Source organism: Apteryx mantelli, chromosome 12 (assembly GCF_036417845.1).
Source record: "Apteryx mantelli isolate bAptMan1 chromosome 12, bAptMan1.hap1, whole genome shotgun sequence".
Taxonomy (NCBI): Eukaryota; Metazoa; Chordata; class Aves; order Apterygiformes; family Apterygidae; genus Apteryx; species Apteryx mantelli.
The window spans coordinates 9,912,661-9,929,025 of record NC_089989.1 but is presented as its reverse complement, the minus strand read 5'-3'; the positions used below and the strand labels follow the sequence as shown (position 1 = coordinate 9,929,025).

General features: G+C 36.2%; 1 protein-coding gene across 1 annotated transcript in view; it reads left to right on the top strand.

Annotated features, from left to right (window-relative positions):
- Positions 1-16,365, top strand: part of SLC6A11 (solute carrier family 6 member 11) — a 106,695-nt gene that overhangs the window by 31,080 nt on the left and 59,250 nt on the right. Inside the window, exon 5 of the mRNA XM_013945272.2 lies at positions 724-856. Coding sequence (XP_013800726.1) covers positions 724-856 — 133 coding nt within the window. The remainder of the gene's footprint in view (positions 1-723; positions 857-16,365) is intronic.

Sequence of the window (16,365 nt, the reverse complement as noted above, 5' to 3'; positions counted from 1 at the left end):
GTTTTACTCATACTCTTTATCTGTCTTGTTTACCAAATTAGTAAATTCTCTGGGCACAGACTATGAGCTGGAGAGATGCTGTACTTAGAAATATGAGGACTTGTGTATTTAGAACTGAGTGGTTTTTTTTAAACAAACAGTAAATGCAGCACATGTTCTTGTTGACCACACTTTACAAAAAGTGTAATTAAAAAAAAAATTAATGTTTTAATGTTATATCCTAAATAAAATCCATTTGGAAAATGTCATGATGTTTGATAGTTTTTAAAAGAAATGTTTTTAAATTATATTTTCATCTAAAGATGACATTTATAAAAAATGTTACAAGGTAAAAATAAAAGTTAAGATTCAAATCACTCACTGTTTTGTTTTGAGCTTAGATGATTTCTCTGTTATTGAGGCAAACAGAAGTACTTGGAGGTTGTTTTGCTTCTTTTGAATGTTTTTTAATAAAAACTTGCTATACTGAATATTTTAAAATCTTTCTGATTATGTCTCTAACCTGGAAAAATCCAATATATGTTCAGTTTTAACTGGATGTAAAACCCAATGAGAATATTCCACTGATTCCTTCAGACTTTTCTTTCTTAACATGGTGCATTCTTAGTATTCAGTAACTAGGAGTGTCCCTGGTTGAAGCTGATTTATTTTTATCCCTGTGTTTCATAGGTATATGTTTTATATTTCACTTTGCCTTTTTTTTTTTTTTTTTTTTTTTGACAGGCGCAGGGTGCTAGCTATATCTGGCGGAATTGAACATATTGGGAATCTTCGCTGGGAACTTGCATTATGCCTTCTCGCCGCTTGGACTATCTGCTATTTTTGCATTTGGAAAGGAACAAAGTCAACTGGAAAGGTGAAGTTAAAACTCTGTGTATTAGCTGAAGTATGACTTTTATGCCCCAAATCCTGTGTGTTGTCATTTACATTTATTCAAATCAGAATGGTAGAATTTTAAATGTCTTACATTGCTGTAGGTAACTGTACTTCAGGGTATATAAGGTATAATGTAACGTAATTACAAATCAGTCATACTTCATTTTGCTTCTTTTGCTTTTGGCAATCTGTTTTTTGTCTAATTGTCTTAGATGAGGCTGTTTTCTTTGCTAATTTAACATACTATATGAGTTACAAATTCTTGAGCCTTGAAATCAATACTGAGTCAATTTGATTTCTTTGCACAGGGTATCCAAAATTTGAATTTGATTCTAAATTGAAAGGATTTGAAAATCCCAGTAACACAGGCAAATTACACAGATAGACTGAGAGAATTCAGAAATATAAGTAAGAATTCAGAAATAAAAGTGTACAATTCAGAAGTATAAGTAGACTGGAAAAAATGCAAATTGTCATCATTAAATTGTCTACAATTCAAGGAAGAACATCAAAAGCAGGAATAGTGAAAAACCTGAAAGAGATGAAGCTGGATTAATTAGGAAAAAAAAAAATCCAGTAATCCCTTGTAATTTATAGAGTGAATGCTATTGCATACTGAATATCCAGCAGAGAGAGACTACTTTAAGGAAGTCATGTGGTGCTTGGGAGGTTGCCCCTAGAGTAGTACAAGACAGAGTTCTGAGTAGAACATACGATTCGTGGGCTAAACAGAGAGAGGAAAATAGTCACCGTTTTGGAGAGGGTCCAAAAAAAAAAAAAACCACTCTTTTCTCTTACTGAATCTAAAGAATACATGAAATACGTTGGTGGATTGAAATATTTTTTGTTTATTTAATTTTCAGATGTTTATTACTTGCTTAGTTTGGAAGTATGCCTGTCTTTTTTGCTTCTTTTTTTAATAGGCTACATTTATAAATGAAACGTGATTGAAATGAAAAGTTTTTTTTTTTTAATGTCAAAATGAAATGTTTCAGCTTTGTCAACTACACATCCTTCTTCCTCTCAAAATTTTGGCTTTAAACTATTTGGTGAATTCAGTCTCTATTTGCCAACTGTGTCAGTCAATCTGGAGCTGCATTTTTCATCTGAGCATTTGTGCACATGGATTTATGCAGCCCTACTTTTTATCAACTCGCTGCACAAAAGATGCTGAGAAAGACTGTCTAGAGATACAAATGAAACAGGAATAGTTTAGAGGGAAGAGAAAAAGACCCAAAGCCAAAAATGTAAAGAAGCAAAGGTGAAATAAGGGAATGACAAGATAAATACCCCTATGTTTTTGAAGCGTGCACACCAGGGAGATACAGGAATGGTTTAGAGTTGTCTGAGGAGCTACCACTGGTAGTAAAGAAGTGACACTGAGCAAAAATAACTTCTCCTGCCTGTCAAAAAGAATATCTGAAGATGGAGATATATTCTACCGTAGAATAATCTTGTCTCAAAGGTGGAGGAAAAAACACACACTGTGTGTGTGTGTATACACATGCATGCATGCACAGTTGTGCAAAACCAAAGTACTTAAGAAAAATAGTATTGTACGAATCATTCACTGATGGGGAGGGGCTCAAGTGATCACAAGGAAGGTACATTTTGTATTTCTGCATTTCTGTGGTTTACATTTAAGTTTCTCTTGGTCTTCATATACATAACACACCAGATTTCTTCAACTTGCACCATTTCCCCAGAAATAGTTCCCACATTTTGGAAGTGATTAAAGTGAAACTGACCTGTTTGAGAGACCATTCTTCTCATAGCTTAGCTAAAACCTCAGCTTACTAGTAGGTGGAATAAATATTATTTTATGTCAGTGTAATTTTGATAACTGCCTTCCTGATGAGGTTAACTGAAACAGCATGATAGAGACTTGTCTTTTCTTGTCCAGTTGAAATAAGATGATAAACTTTTCAAATAAGCAGAAATAACAGGTACTCTTGGAACAAAAATGGAAAAAAAAAGAAATTAGTACTCAGTATTCTGCTTTATAGATCTCAAGCCAAAAAACATTGGGGTCTTGTAGTAGGTAGCTTATCATATATTTACGCTACTTAGAATGGTTTGCCATGTGCAGCAGTTCTGTTTCCAAAATCCTGAAGAAGCAGATAGGTAGATTCCTGTGTTACTCAGGACACCCTGCAGTCTTCAGCAGCCTGTCCAGGCAGAGGATCCATTGCTTATCAAGGAACATGCAGTAAGGATCTTTCATAGGCAATATCGGTCCTTTCTTATTCCAGTTCTGCTCCTCTAATTGGTAAAGGAAGCTTTTACTAGATGAATATGCAGCATTGCAGTTGGTTTCCAGTAATATATTTTTTCCTGGAGGTAAATAAATGTCCTTTTTCAGACTGACTTAAGAATTTTAATGTTCTTACACATCTCTTATTACAGCCAAGGTCGCTGGAAATGTTTGTCTTCTCACTGCCTCCCCAGACTAGCTAGGCACATATATAGCAGTCAGGTGTTGTAGATGCTACAAACGAAAGAAGTGCTTTGAAATAGAGATGGCAGAGCGGTCTTCTTGGCTGCAGTTTCTGTTTCTGATATAATGGTGTTTTGAAAGTTCATTTTTGAACTCATCCAGTCATTGTCTTTCACACTAGATTGAGTTTATCGTGTGCTTGTTTCCAGGAAACATTTAAGGTGCTCCTAGATTATGGTAATATTAAAAGTGTTTTTAAACTAGCACGTTGAATTTACTTGACACTTTAGGTGGATCGAGTAATTTTAATGTTATAAGACATTTAATCAAAGTGGAAAACTGCTTAGATTTTTATCACTTTCAGAAACATTTTCAAAGGGATATGTGTCTATGGGCCAGAACGGAGAGAGAGAGAGAAGGGGAAAGAGAAAGAGAGGAAGTGGAGAAGAGGAGAGAGAGAAAGAGAGAGAAACTTGCCATGTTCACCTGTTTGGTGAAATATTCAGAGGTTTACTCCTTTCCTCTTTTTACCCTTCATCTTAATGCATAGTGAAAAGAAAAATCCAAGCCTTAAAAGCTGTCATAAAATAAAACCATCATTCTCCAGCTAGCACTAACACAAAACTCCTCTACTCAGATTATGAATGTTTAATATTTTAATATATTTAATATATTAAATCTAACATAAAGCTGAACTCCACAGGAAGCATTTGTGGCACAGTTAGTGAGGTGTTTCAACCTTTTCCCAGTATTGCTCTTCAGTTGTCACTTTCTCACCATTTTATAATCCCATTTTGACAGATGTTATAGCCAAATAATTTCAGGCAGCTCTCACAGCTTTCAGGGGAACCATATCGTGCCCTGTCTGAGGTTCTGTCCCATTAACAATTGAATTGTAGACATACTTGAAGTTATTTGTATGCTAGCTTTCATATTTAATATAGTGCAGATACACTAAATGCAGGATCTTTGAATGAGAAACTCAAACAAAATCAAAAGGAAAAAATATGACAATATGTAATGTGTTATGTATATATTGCATCTTGCTAAGCTTGATGTCACTTGATAGCCATCTTGTCCAGAAGTATTTTCAGAAGCTAGCATCAAATGCTTCCAAAGATGAAGTAAGAACTCTGTAGAAGCCTAGTGAAGGTTAATTTTCAAACATAGTAGGTATCATCCTAGTCTCTGAACATTAGGGCTTGGTTTAGTATCTTATCTTTCCAAAATGTTTATGATTATTATTTATAACAATTTTGGATATTTCTATAATGTATATACATACATAGTCAGTTGATGAGTCATGTTAATTTTTTGATTTTTCATGTAACATTCATGAAATCTTGAGGTATCTATGAATAGGGAAAAACAGTTCCTTTTGTAGATTTTGGCTTTCCATCTCTTAATTCTACTAAACAACTGCTTGCTTCACACTTTGATAAAAGGGACATCAGAAGATCTTAATCTATTTTTCCTATAAACATTGCTGAAGTACATAATCCTAATTTTCCAATTTTGTTTTGATGAGAGTTTTTTCAGATAATGATCACTCCTCTGAGCTCACAGCAGGTCCTCACTCATAGCAAGCTCTGCACAATTTCTTTTGAAGTGAGGAGATTGGTAGACTTACGTAAAGGCATTGTACATCCCTGTCATATTCATCAGTCCATTACTTTTCTGTTCAAGCATCTTGCTTACTTTTTGAATGCATCAACATATCTCTATCAGGAGCTGATATTGTTAATTTATAACTGTGCAAGGTACACAGAATTATAGAATCACAAGATTGTCAGTTTGGAAGGGACCTTGGGAAGTCTCTTGTCCAGACTCTTGCTCAAAGCAGGGTGAACACTGAATTCAGACTGGTTTGCTTAGTGCTTCATTCAGCTGAATTTTAAAAAACTCTTAAGGACAGAGATTTCACAATTCTTGGGGCAGCCTGTTCCTATTCATAATTGTTCTCATGACATGAGTCTTTTTTTCTTTTTTTCTTTCCCACATACAGTGTTTGTTCCAATATTTAATTTTATTTGTTACTGAATTATATATTCATTTGCTTGGCTTGTTTATATTTTTATCATCCACTCCTGACTAAAACGCTTTTTTTTTTAATATGTGTTGCTACATAGCAAGTATAGAATGGTTTTGAGTGCCTGCAATTATTCATGCAAATAGAATAACTTGAAAACAAACTTGTATATTTATATTAATAAACTAACAGTTGCATTTTTTTCTTCATGTCTTTAATTCCCAGTCAGCATCACTGGCCTATTTATGAATGGCAGTTACAGTTAATCAGCATACAGTATGACACACAATTGTGGGACAGCTGATCAAGCTTGCCCATGTCTGTATGACATGGTTACTTTATCTGCTTCTGAATAAAAGAGCATTTTTTCTTCCCACCCTAATGAGGAATTGAAGCAAAAGTGTTAAAAAGCAACCTGAAGTCTTCCTGTCATTTTCAAATATGGACGTTAGAACATTTTACCACAACCCAAGCTTTGCATTTTTAAGTATGATACCTGCTGTTGTAGCCATGGAGAAAAAAGCAAAGTTTCATATAAAAGAGAAACTAACATAGTAATGATTAATACATATAGGGTACAAGGACTGATTGAGACAGTGATTGCAATAAACTGCCCGTGTTCATATGCAATATCATTTACATTTCTGGGAAAATCATGTAAAGACCCTTCCAGCCTTGTTACAAAGAGTTGAATCTAATGAATGGTTCTTTGGTAAGTTGTTATGAAACATTGAGAAATACATAACAATGCGAAATCTGTTGAAGACTTCAACAGGTCCATCAAAGGGTATTATAGGTAAACATTGCCAAAAAGACAGGTTTCATCCCACAGAACATTTGCAACAAGTAATACTGCTGTATGAATTTGTACCTCAAACCATTTTCTTCTTTGCTTTCAACTTGCTTTTGATTATTTTTACATAGAACATATTGTAATGAAAGTTGCAATAGAATGCCTTATTAAATAACAAATTGTTTACAAAAATGAATGATTAAAAAAGCTTATGTTCCTTACAAAACAGTAAACTGCAGTCAGATTTACAGATTGCTCCTATTTACTTTCTGAAACTATTCCATAAAGAAAATTGGGAATCACCAATACATGTGATTATTTCTGCTAGGATATGACTGATATAATCTGTTTGGGTAATACTGATTTGAAAAAACCTGGATAACTGGAGGCAAATTGCTTTTGGGCTGAGAAACATTATTAAATGAGTTGTAAATAAAACAAAAAATCAGTCTGTTTTAAAACTGTAGACCAGGTTTTGTCATTTACACATCATTGTAGGGTCAACATTCTGATATTAAGTGTTAAAATGGATATTGTTGTGCACCTTCAAGATTTAGGGGTTCTTTAATATTAGAGTATAAACCTGATGGATCTTCATGAATGAGTTTCATTTGTATCATTAAAAACTCTACTTCTGTTCTTTACCCATAGTCAAACCCAAATAGAAAGTTCTTTCACGTTGTTTTGTACTTCCCGGTAGTCCCTGGCCAATATGTGGTGAGAAATCTTTCTGATGGAATTTCAGGATCCTCTAGAAGAAGGATAAGTCTCACAGGAGTCCATTCTTAAAATTTTTCCCAGAACTAATACAAGTATCACAGAGATAAGTTTCAGTAGTCTCTGAATATTGTTCAGTCTGACTTCCAGATCTTTGGATCCTTTCTTAGTCTTTGTATTGAGTTCCCTGAAGTTCAACACCATCCTGATCTCACTTTATGCTGTCTCTCTACTTGATATACTTTAAAACTACAGTAGAGGGGCAGGCTAATAAAAATAGAGGCTGATGCTGAAAGAAAAGGTCAAGAGTGTTGTGCTGTCACAAGGACATGGAGAAAGCATCAACTCCTTCACAGGTATCAAGTGTCTACAAAACATTCTAGAAAAGTAAACCCAGAGCAAAGATCCAGTGTGTCCTGTTAAAAGCTTTGGATGTTGCCCTAAAACAAAGTTGCTTGACTTAAACCATATTCAACTAGAAAATGTCTTGCACACCATCTTATCAAGCTTTGACTTAAAAACATGCTAGAAAACGTTAATATGATTCTGCTTATGACTTGCTACCTCCTTTCAGTCTGTCGGTACTTCATTACCCATAGCACAGAATGCACTGCTGAAAGCTATTAATATGCTCACAACTGTATGACGATTTCCCCTGTATAAGCTACTCGTTCTACATAAGCATGAGTTTTCTAAGATACTTGATTAAAGAGTCATGAAAGTCAAAACATGAAAGAATAGAATAATGATTACGCAATATCTCCTCATGAAATATTTATGAATTTTACCCTAATTTATCACTGGATAGCTCTGAAAAGGATGCTGTTTGTTTAAGAAAATCATTTGCAATTCATCATTGTAAATGATTAAAAATGACCTTTGAAGCTTTCTTGGTGAAGTAGCTAGCATATGTTAACATAAAGGTATGAGACCTTCTGAATTTTTTGTCACCTTTATTATTCATTCAATTATTTGAAAAGCTGTAAAAACCTTAGCAAAGCAGACAACTTTCTTGTCCTAAAGGAACAGCAGTACCATTTTACCTACCAAGATTTGGGGTTGAATGCATATAGGTGGTGGCATAATTTGTTATTAAGCTGATAAGTTTTTTTTCTCTGTTTGCTGTGTATGTGCATAATGTCTTAACCTGTAATGTTCTCCATAGTTCTTTTGAACTTAATGGTTCTGACTGAAGCTGCCGTACTCTAAATGATATGCTTGGCAAACCTGGTTGGATTCCATACAGACTCCCCAATTTTTCCTGGTCTGTTTTATTTGTGCTTTACATGTACAGCTTAGATAAGATTATTGTAAAGGTTTATGTTGGTTTTTATAGTCTTGGTAAATATGATGGTCTTAAGCTTGATTTTGTGAAATTCATTTGTTGCCTGGTTGTTGTCTTTCCCAATGCTGAGCTGTCCCTTACTACTTTGTTCCACTGATTAGTTTGATCTGCTCAGTTGGACACAGCGAAGGGCTGTGTAAGAGTAATTTGTCAAGAAACTCTATGCAAGTCCATATTAATGCTGTGTGTTAAAAGGTCAGAGGTTGGAGAAAACAGTAATGTATGGTCAGTTTGCCTGGGATATCTTGATGTAGACCTATTAACAGTAATAGGAAAATGGCTTGGCAGGTTGTTTTGGTGTCACTAGTAGTCTGTGGATGTGATGTGCAAGAAAGATCACAGAAAACTATCATACCATTTATAATGGGAAAATAAGATGGCCAAAGAATTGTGCTGAAACAAATTGTTCTAAATTGTGCTAAGTTAGTATTGTGCTAAAACTAGTAAGGTTTAACTAAAGGTGGAGAGCCCTGTTTTTTTGCCCCGTAGCACTTTTGGAAACCTTTTGTCCTAGGCTGCAGTCATGATGAGCCTGAATAGCTCAATACATAATAGATATCTGAACTCTTGAGAGCTTATTCCAACAAAGCAAACCCCACACTATGCATTGCTATAAAAAGAACAGAGCTGCAGCTCCACTTAAATATTGGCTGTGTTTTATCTTCTTGTCAAGGAGAATCTGAGAATTTGTGTGAGCAGTTTAAAATGCAAAATGTAAGCTGTCAGACTCTGGCTGGCTGAGTGTAATGTCATCTCTCACTACTGAACTCAACACATTTCTTCCTTACTTCTCTTTTTACAGTCTTCCTCCCTCCTCATGCATTTACACTGCTGGGGAGTATAGCATGATCTATGGACATTTCACTGTTCATCCCTCAGATAACTTCATTACCCAGGTTGGAGACAATAGAGGACACAGTACTAACAAATGATTTTTCATCTTTTTTTGCTGACTCTTCTTTCTTTATATTTGTAAATGACATATTGTTGTCAGAAAGTTGAGATTTTTTTCAATTTCATGCAGAAACTATTCAGAACTTTAAGATTTGAAGATTTTTCTCCTTCATTCCAAACCTTAGATTTTGCAAATCACCTGCCAAGGCACAGTCACTGTCAGATTGTATCTCCATGCCAGGCAACTGTCCTCACAGAGCATCTTATTACAAGGAAGGCTTGGGATCAGTTTGGGGAGACGGGTCAGCTGCCTGTGTCAGCCAGTGAACACCTGTATAAGCTGGCCTGTTCATACGCAGAGCTCTTTCCTTATGCTAGGAAGGTCCATGAGTTCATCTTCTTCTGTCCTCAGACAGGTCCCCGCTTGGCCCCTCTGTGGACTGTAAAGACCTCCTTTTGCTTCTCTCACATTGTGCACCTCCATAAGGGCTAGTGTATCACCTCAGAAGAATAAGTTTTTTGGCTTGCATACTCGTTTGTACTGGTTTTGTGGCAAACTACGCTGCACCCGTTTTGTACTTAGTTGTAATATCTTTGAAATAGTTGATTACAATATTGACAGGCTTGGATAGTGTTCATATTTTTGACTGTGGAAAATTATGTATTAATAAATAGAGGACCTGATCTCACATCTGCTTTGCAGCAGTGCATCTCTGTTGATATCAGGCTGCCTTCTGATTTACAGTTGTGCAAAAAGGAGTGGTATGTGCACCTGAAACAAGGAAAATAATTGAAAAGTGTACACTGATGTACTAGAAGGTATGAGGAGATAGATAACTCCATGTATCAAAGCTAATGCAAGAAAGAGGGGAAAAACGTGGCTAGAATTTAGTATGTTCCTTTTCCTTGAACTGATTACCTGCCAGACTCTGCGAGATACCTGCTGTGCCCTAAGACCTAAAATTCAGAGATGAGCTTTTCATACCTTTTACCCATCATTTTTCTGTCCTCCCATCAGGAGTTAAACCCTGCTTGCCAGCAGTTAAGACTCAGTCAGTAGTCTCACAGAAAATTTATTTTTCAATAGCAGGCTGTATAAAGACCTTAATGGATTCAATGAGGCAGAAAAAAAAAAGAGTAAAGGGACAGAAGTAGAAAATAAAAGAGAAAGATGTGTGGAAGAAAAAAAAAAAAGGGCCCCATTGTAGGAGCCCAGGAAAAGGAACTAGGCAGCAATGATTGTATCTCCTGAAGTGTCTTTTGTTTTAGCCTGAAGTAATAGCAAAGAATAGTCCTTCATGGAAAGGCTTTAGCACTCTGTCCAAGGCTGATCTCTGTATTCAAAGGGGGAAAGTAGAACACTCATGAGATGCATGCAGAGTTCCTGCTATCCACCTCCTCTGTGTGAAGTTTTAAAACAACTACTGAGATTTTTTTTTTTTTTTCTTCACTCTCCTGTTCACTGAGCATTTAAGGACACCTCGGATTTGTTAATAAAGGAGATTTTTGTGCCTCTCTTTGAGAGTGGTTTTCCCAAAGTTCTCTTCAGCAGTCAGGGAGAGTATTAAATAGTAAACTTAAATCAAATTGTCTTTTTATGATTTCATTCCTTCCAACTGCACCAGCCGCAGAGATTGACTTTTATATGAATCCTTACTTAGATTGGATCTAAGCCCTGATCCACAGCCCAAGCAAGTCAAAAGTGTGTTTCAGCTCACTGAAGGACAGCGCAGCATGCATGCATATGTATGAATTTTTGGGCAGAAAAGTCACCTGATCTATCAAGCTAAAGTATGAAAAAGCAGGGTGGGAAAGGTAAGGTAGCTACTTTGATAATTCAGCGATATTTGCTGAAAAATTAAAGGTGAAGCCAAAAGACACAAAATAAATTCAGAGATTAAGGTATCGCTCTAGGAGAGACTTACTTATTGTCTGGGTAAAGGTAACATATATGGGTTTGTTCCTTCCATGATGTTACCAAGCACTTTTAGTCCATTATTCAAAAATAAATGCACTGAGCCAATAAAAAAGACTTTAGAAATTTAATAGTTTGTCATTTGATCTTCACATGTCCTCTTTGTATTTCATTCCTCCTCTTACAGACCTTACAGTCTCCTTCCAGTTCTGCTATCCTTCACCAAAAAAATTAGCAAACAATACCATGCAAAAGATTGTCAAACAGGAGCCAAAATATAAGATGTTCTGTGCAGTACGATGGGTGGTGGTGGGAATGTCAGGGCTACAGCATTATTCTTTGAGGTGCATGAGACTCTGCTTTTATCTGTTCTTGATAACTGTTGAGGTTTTATGAAGCTGTGTTGTTCCATAGATATTTGTATGTTTGCCTATGTCCTAGCCACTTTCTGTGTGTTTAGAAACCCCTAGGGATACTGCTTTTGTTGGTTCTTGGTTTACGTATTTGGAATATTACTTGCACCTTTTCTTCAACAGGAACATACAAGGTACCTTCTTTGGCTCTCAGTGCGAATGCAGATATACTAGAGTTGGTATCTGTTTGTAGCAGTGATTCTCTTAGTTTCATATTTCTTCAGTGAAGTAGAACAGTTATAACTTTATTCTCACACAGGTAGTTTGTCCTTGGCTTGTGCTAATTTATATAGCTTCAAATGATTGGCCCATTCTTAGCAATTTACAAAGCAGTTTGTGGGTATCCATCCCACTGGCACTGTATGCAAAGATATTATAGCAAGTTTCCACAGACAGAGAGCAGTCTCTTTAGGTTCTACAGTCAATATAGGCCAGATTTTCAGTTTTATCTACAATGTACAGATGTCTTTTTAGTAGAAGTTTTGTTTACAACACTGCTCTTGTGAGATTTACAAACTTTAATTCTGCATACCTCCCTGGAGTCGACTAACATGGACTGAATCCAAACTCAGCCTTAAGAGCAGGAAAGCTTAATGAAATAAATTGCTGCATGAGCAACAAAGGCAGCTTCAGGCAGCTGCTGGTGCTATGTTGGTTACTAAAAACACATCCCAGAGAAATGAGTTGGCTACAGTGCATCTGCTATTCACTTCTGCTGGGCGGTTGAAAAATTTGTGTGTTTAAAAAAAAAAAAACAAACAACTCTTTTAAGCTTGATTGTGTCATATGTAGAAGGCAAAGGGCACTGCTTTAGCAGTCTGACACAAAGAGTTAACTGTACTGAAAAAAATTTCTTGGAATTATTTCCTGTAGGTAGAAAATGTGTTTATTGTTATCTGAGGTAACAGCAGTTCAGGTCAGTAAATATTTTTGTGATTTAGTTTGTTTCCCACTTATGCTTGGAGCCCCTAACTGAGGTTAGAATCCCATTGTGCCAGGTCTTGGATGAGCGAAGTGAGATGCTTCTGTTCCCAAAGAACTTGCCTTTACATCCACATAACGGGCAGTCAGGGCTCTGTGTTGAAGGGAGGGTAAAGGAAGAAAAGGGAGAACAAGGTGTTTGCCTAAGATAGAAAAAGAAACCTGTGGCAGAAACGCACTCAGGTCAGACTGTCTTCCAACCCAATATCTTTATTGTGTGATGTGTCCTACGCATCATATCAGCTCTTCTCCTCACACTGTGAACCTCAGCTCCAAAACACAATTAAATGGCAGCATGCTTTGTCAGGTGTTCTACAATTGGGCCTTGAGATGGTTTAAAAGCTAGATTTAGAGGCTGTAGTGAATGGAAAATACAGTGCAATAAGCCTGTAGGTTAAATAGAAGTTTAACTAGCTGTATTATAACAGATAAAGTATCCATAGGGAATTGAAAGGGAAAGAATTAGGGGACTGGAGGACAAGGATACTTGCTAGTTTAAGTGGTAAAACTATTCATTTTATAGCTATTATAACTATTATACTTACTCACGCACATAGTATAGTAAATGATTTATGGTAAATACATCTCTGAGCTGTCACCATGGTGATAAGGACCTATATTCCTGAGTGGAATGAAAAAGACCAATTTTTTGTCATTGTGTGGGTAGACAAACACACATCTTTATTTGATAATAAATGATAAACTGTGTATTATCCTATAAAATCCCTGAACGTCCCAATACACAAGACTGTTTCATGATTACAGAAGTTATCAAAGAAAGAATAGGTATTAGACTGCTATAGGGATGTCTTTTTTTTACCTGCTTGTTTACAAACTGTCTTTCACCAGCATTCACTGCCCAAGATTAAATAATGATGTGGTATTTTCAGAGAACAGTGTGCAGTATTGGCTGATAAGTCATTTAAAGATGGCCACTAGTGTATCTGCCTGAATGCTTGGAAGATTAATCAACAGAAAAGGCTCATGTGTGACTATTTGTGGTGCAGAATTCAAGGGAAATTCCTAGTTCCTCTTTTATTGATGTTTCAAAGTTTTAGTGTTTGTAGTTACTTAAAATTTTTAATGTAGTCATGCATTCTTTTGATGACTTCTCAGATGTTGGCTATAGTGCCTGATGCTCTTCTTACCTCCTACCCAGCCAAGGCCTTTGTGCAGATAATGTGGTCTGATTGCTATACTCGTCTGTGCTAACTAACATCTTTTACCTTTTGTGGCTGCCTGAAGCAGGAGCAGCTCTAGCTAAGAAACCTCACCTAACAGTCCTTTTGATAGATGGCATTATAACTGTTTTCCAGACATAGATGCAGTCTTTTTTTTTTCCTTAGTGTTTTTTAAGACAAATAAAGAAAATGAAGCAGGAGAAGCAACCAATCTGAGCTGGAGATGATGAGTATTTTGGTCAAACTCTAGTTCTCTGGAAAATGCTGCTTCACTGAAACATTCTCCAAAGTAGCTAATAATTACACGAGGATGACACTCATCTGGAAAACCCAGCTTTGTGTTGTGCACCATGGGGTCAGAGAGCAAAGCAACCTCTATTGTCCTCTGGATCAGAGCAGAAGTGACAGAGATTTAAGTCCTTGGAATGAGGTGGTCAAAGATTTGGGGTTCATTCCAGCGCGAACTAAAATCTTATAAATTTTTGCTGGACAAAAAAATCATGTCCTGACATATTCTGGCCTTCACATCTTTATCTGCTTTACAGGTTAAGCATTCTCAGAATATGTCAGAACCTACCGACTGGAGCATTTGGTAAGAGTTTGACAGGCATGTCTAGAGTACCTAAGAAATCAAATTCATTTAGTGCCTTACAAATCTCTCATTTCTGCCTACATAAAAGCAGTAGCAAAACCAGAAATTTGTAAGGGATAAGTTTGGACCACTGTAAATTCTTCATAGAAATGGAACTGTGCTTTATCAGGAATAGTCTGAAACTCAGCCCATAAGATTCAGGTTTCTGTGCATATGTGGAACTAATACCAATATCTGGCTTAGTGTGTATAATGGGAAACAAGCTGGCATTCAGAAGTCCGCAAATCCTGGAGGTTTTGAAAAGATACAGCTTTGATTTATAAAAAGCTTGAACTTTTTAAAGACCTTTTCAAAATGAAAAAAACCTCAGCTGATTAATTAGTCCTAATTTATATTTAAAATTCTTCCTGATTGATTTTTAAAGTTCACTTTTACTTGATTAAATAGCAGTCTTTGATTTTTGAGGTATTTGTGGCTCTGATAATGGCCTACTTGATGGCAGCTCTACATAAACACTTTTACTTGAAATAATGAGCTGAGCCAAGATGCTGAAGTTTGCGTCTTCCCTATCAGTACTCCTCTCCCTGCTCACAACCGTAGGACAGGTCTTCCAGTTCGCACACTAGAGTGTTGGCAAAAGCATTCTTCTTCTAGATATTCACAGTTATAGGACACTGGGGAACAATATTTCATTCGCTTTTCTACTTCCACACTGTCCCATTTATGGTGGAGATAAAATAATGAATTTAAATAAGCAGCCTCCTCAGTAGAAGAAAAAGAAAAGAAAAAAATCCATATAGGTACCAGTGACACTAATATCCTGACTTTCCTTTGGGTTATTTCTTTTGAATTTACACTGGTAGAGTTGTATCTGCTTGCCAAATTGCAGTGCTCATTTTGCTAGAGGTTTTCTGCAACTTTTTGCTCTTGAAAATTAGAAATTTTATACCACAGACCTCCTCTTGCACCACAGAATCATTTTGGGCAGAGAGTTTTTACAGTCGTTAGGATTTTTGCATTGACAGTGCATTAACAATATATTAACAATGTAGCAGCAGGGTTTTCTAACAAATGCATAACACTCTTGGGCACCTTAGTGTTTGAAATTGTTATACCCTTTACATTTTTTTATCAGCAAACCTCCTTTGAGGATACTCAGGCCTTTCCTAAGTTTATGATAAATATTGAGTTTGGATGATATAATTTTGGAGATTGGGGGCCAACAGTAGTGGAATGAGGAAGAACATTATGTTGAGTTCCTGATATTTCTCCGAGTTATGTTTACTATAGGTAATTAGCTAGAACATAAGTCTGCCTTTTCTCCTCCAGTGGCACTTCTGAGAAGAAAAATACAGAAACATCGGTGAAGCAGTGGAGTCAGCACTAACAGTCTCACAGGTTCTTAGTTCAGGCTGTGTCCCTATTCAGGTTACCAAGATCGGCACTATATGGATTCAGCAGTGAATCACTTTATAAGCCCCCGAGCAGGTTCTCCAAACACTACTACAGACCTCTGTGTTAACTTCTAGACTGTGTAAACCTAGGGTAACCATGCAAATAGTTTCCTGTGAGCATTAATCCAGGTAAAGTGAGTCTCCCTGGATGCCCTGAATGAACTTGACCAAGGCCTATTCAGACTGGAATTGATCTAGGAAAATATATGGAATTGTGATTTAGAGCTACTCTTTCAGGGTCCAAACCATCTGGTATAATAAATCCTACTTCTTTAGGAGCTGCTGGCACATTCTTTGTAAGTAATTAAGTCATCATAAAGCCATGCATGCATATGGTCAGTTCAAGAAAGAACTCGGTTATCTGCAGTTACCATCACTTTGTGCTTAAATGCAGATGTTTTTGTGATTGATTTAAATCACATGATAAAATTAATTGCTTTTACACTTTATATATGCTTTTTTTTGCATGTTCCATTCCATGTGATTGGACTTTACTGACTATGTCTACACAGTGGGGTAATTGTGTTCCAGGAGGCACTTCTTAGTCTTTGTTTTCCAGTTGTCTGGACTGGGAAATCTTTGCAGAATCACTGAAGCTCCCTTCTGCCAACGTAGCAAGATTTCTTTCTGAATTTAAGGAATAATTCTTGCTGAAAAAAATAGTAAAAAAACCTTTTTTCAGCTTTTTTTTTAGTTTTGAAATGAAACTTAGAAATAATGACTTTGGTTTGTTTAAAA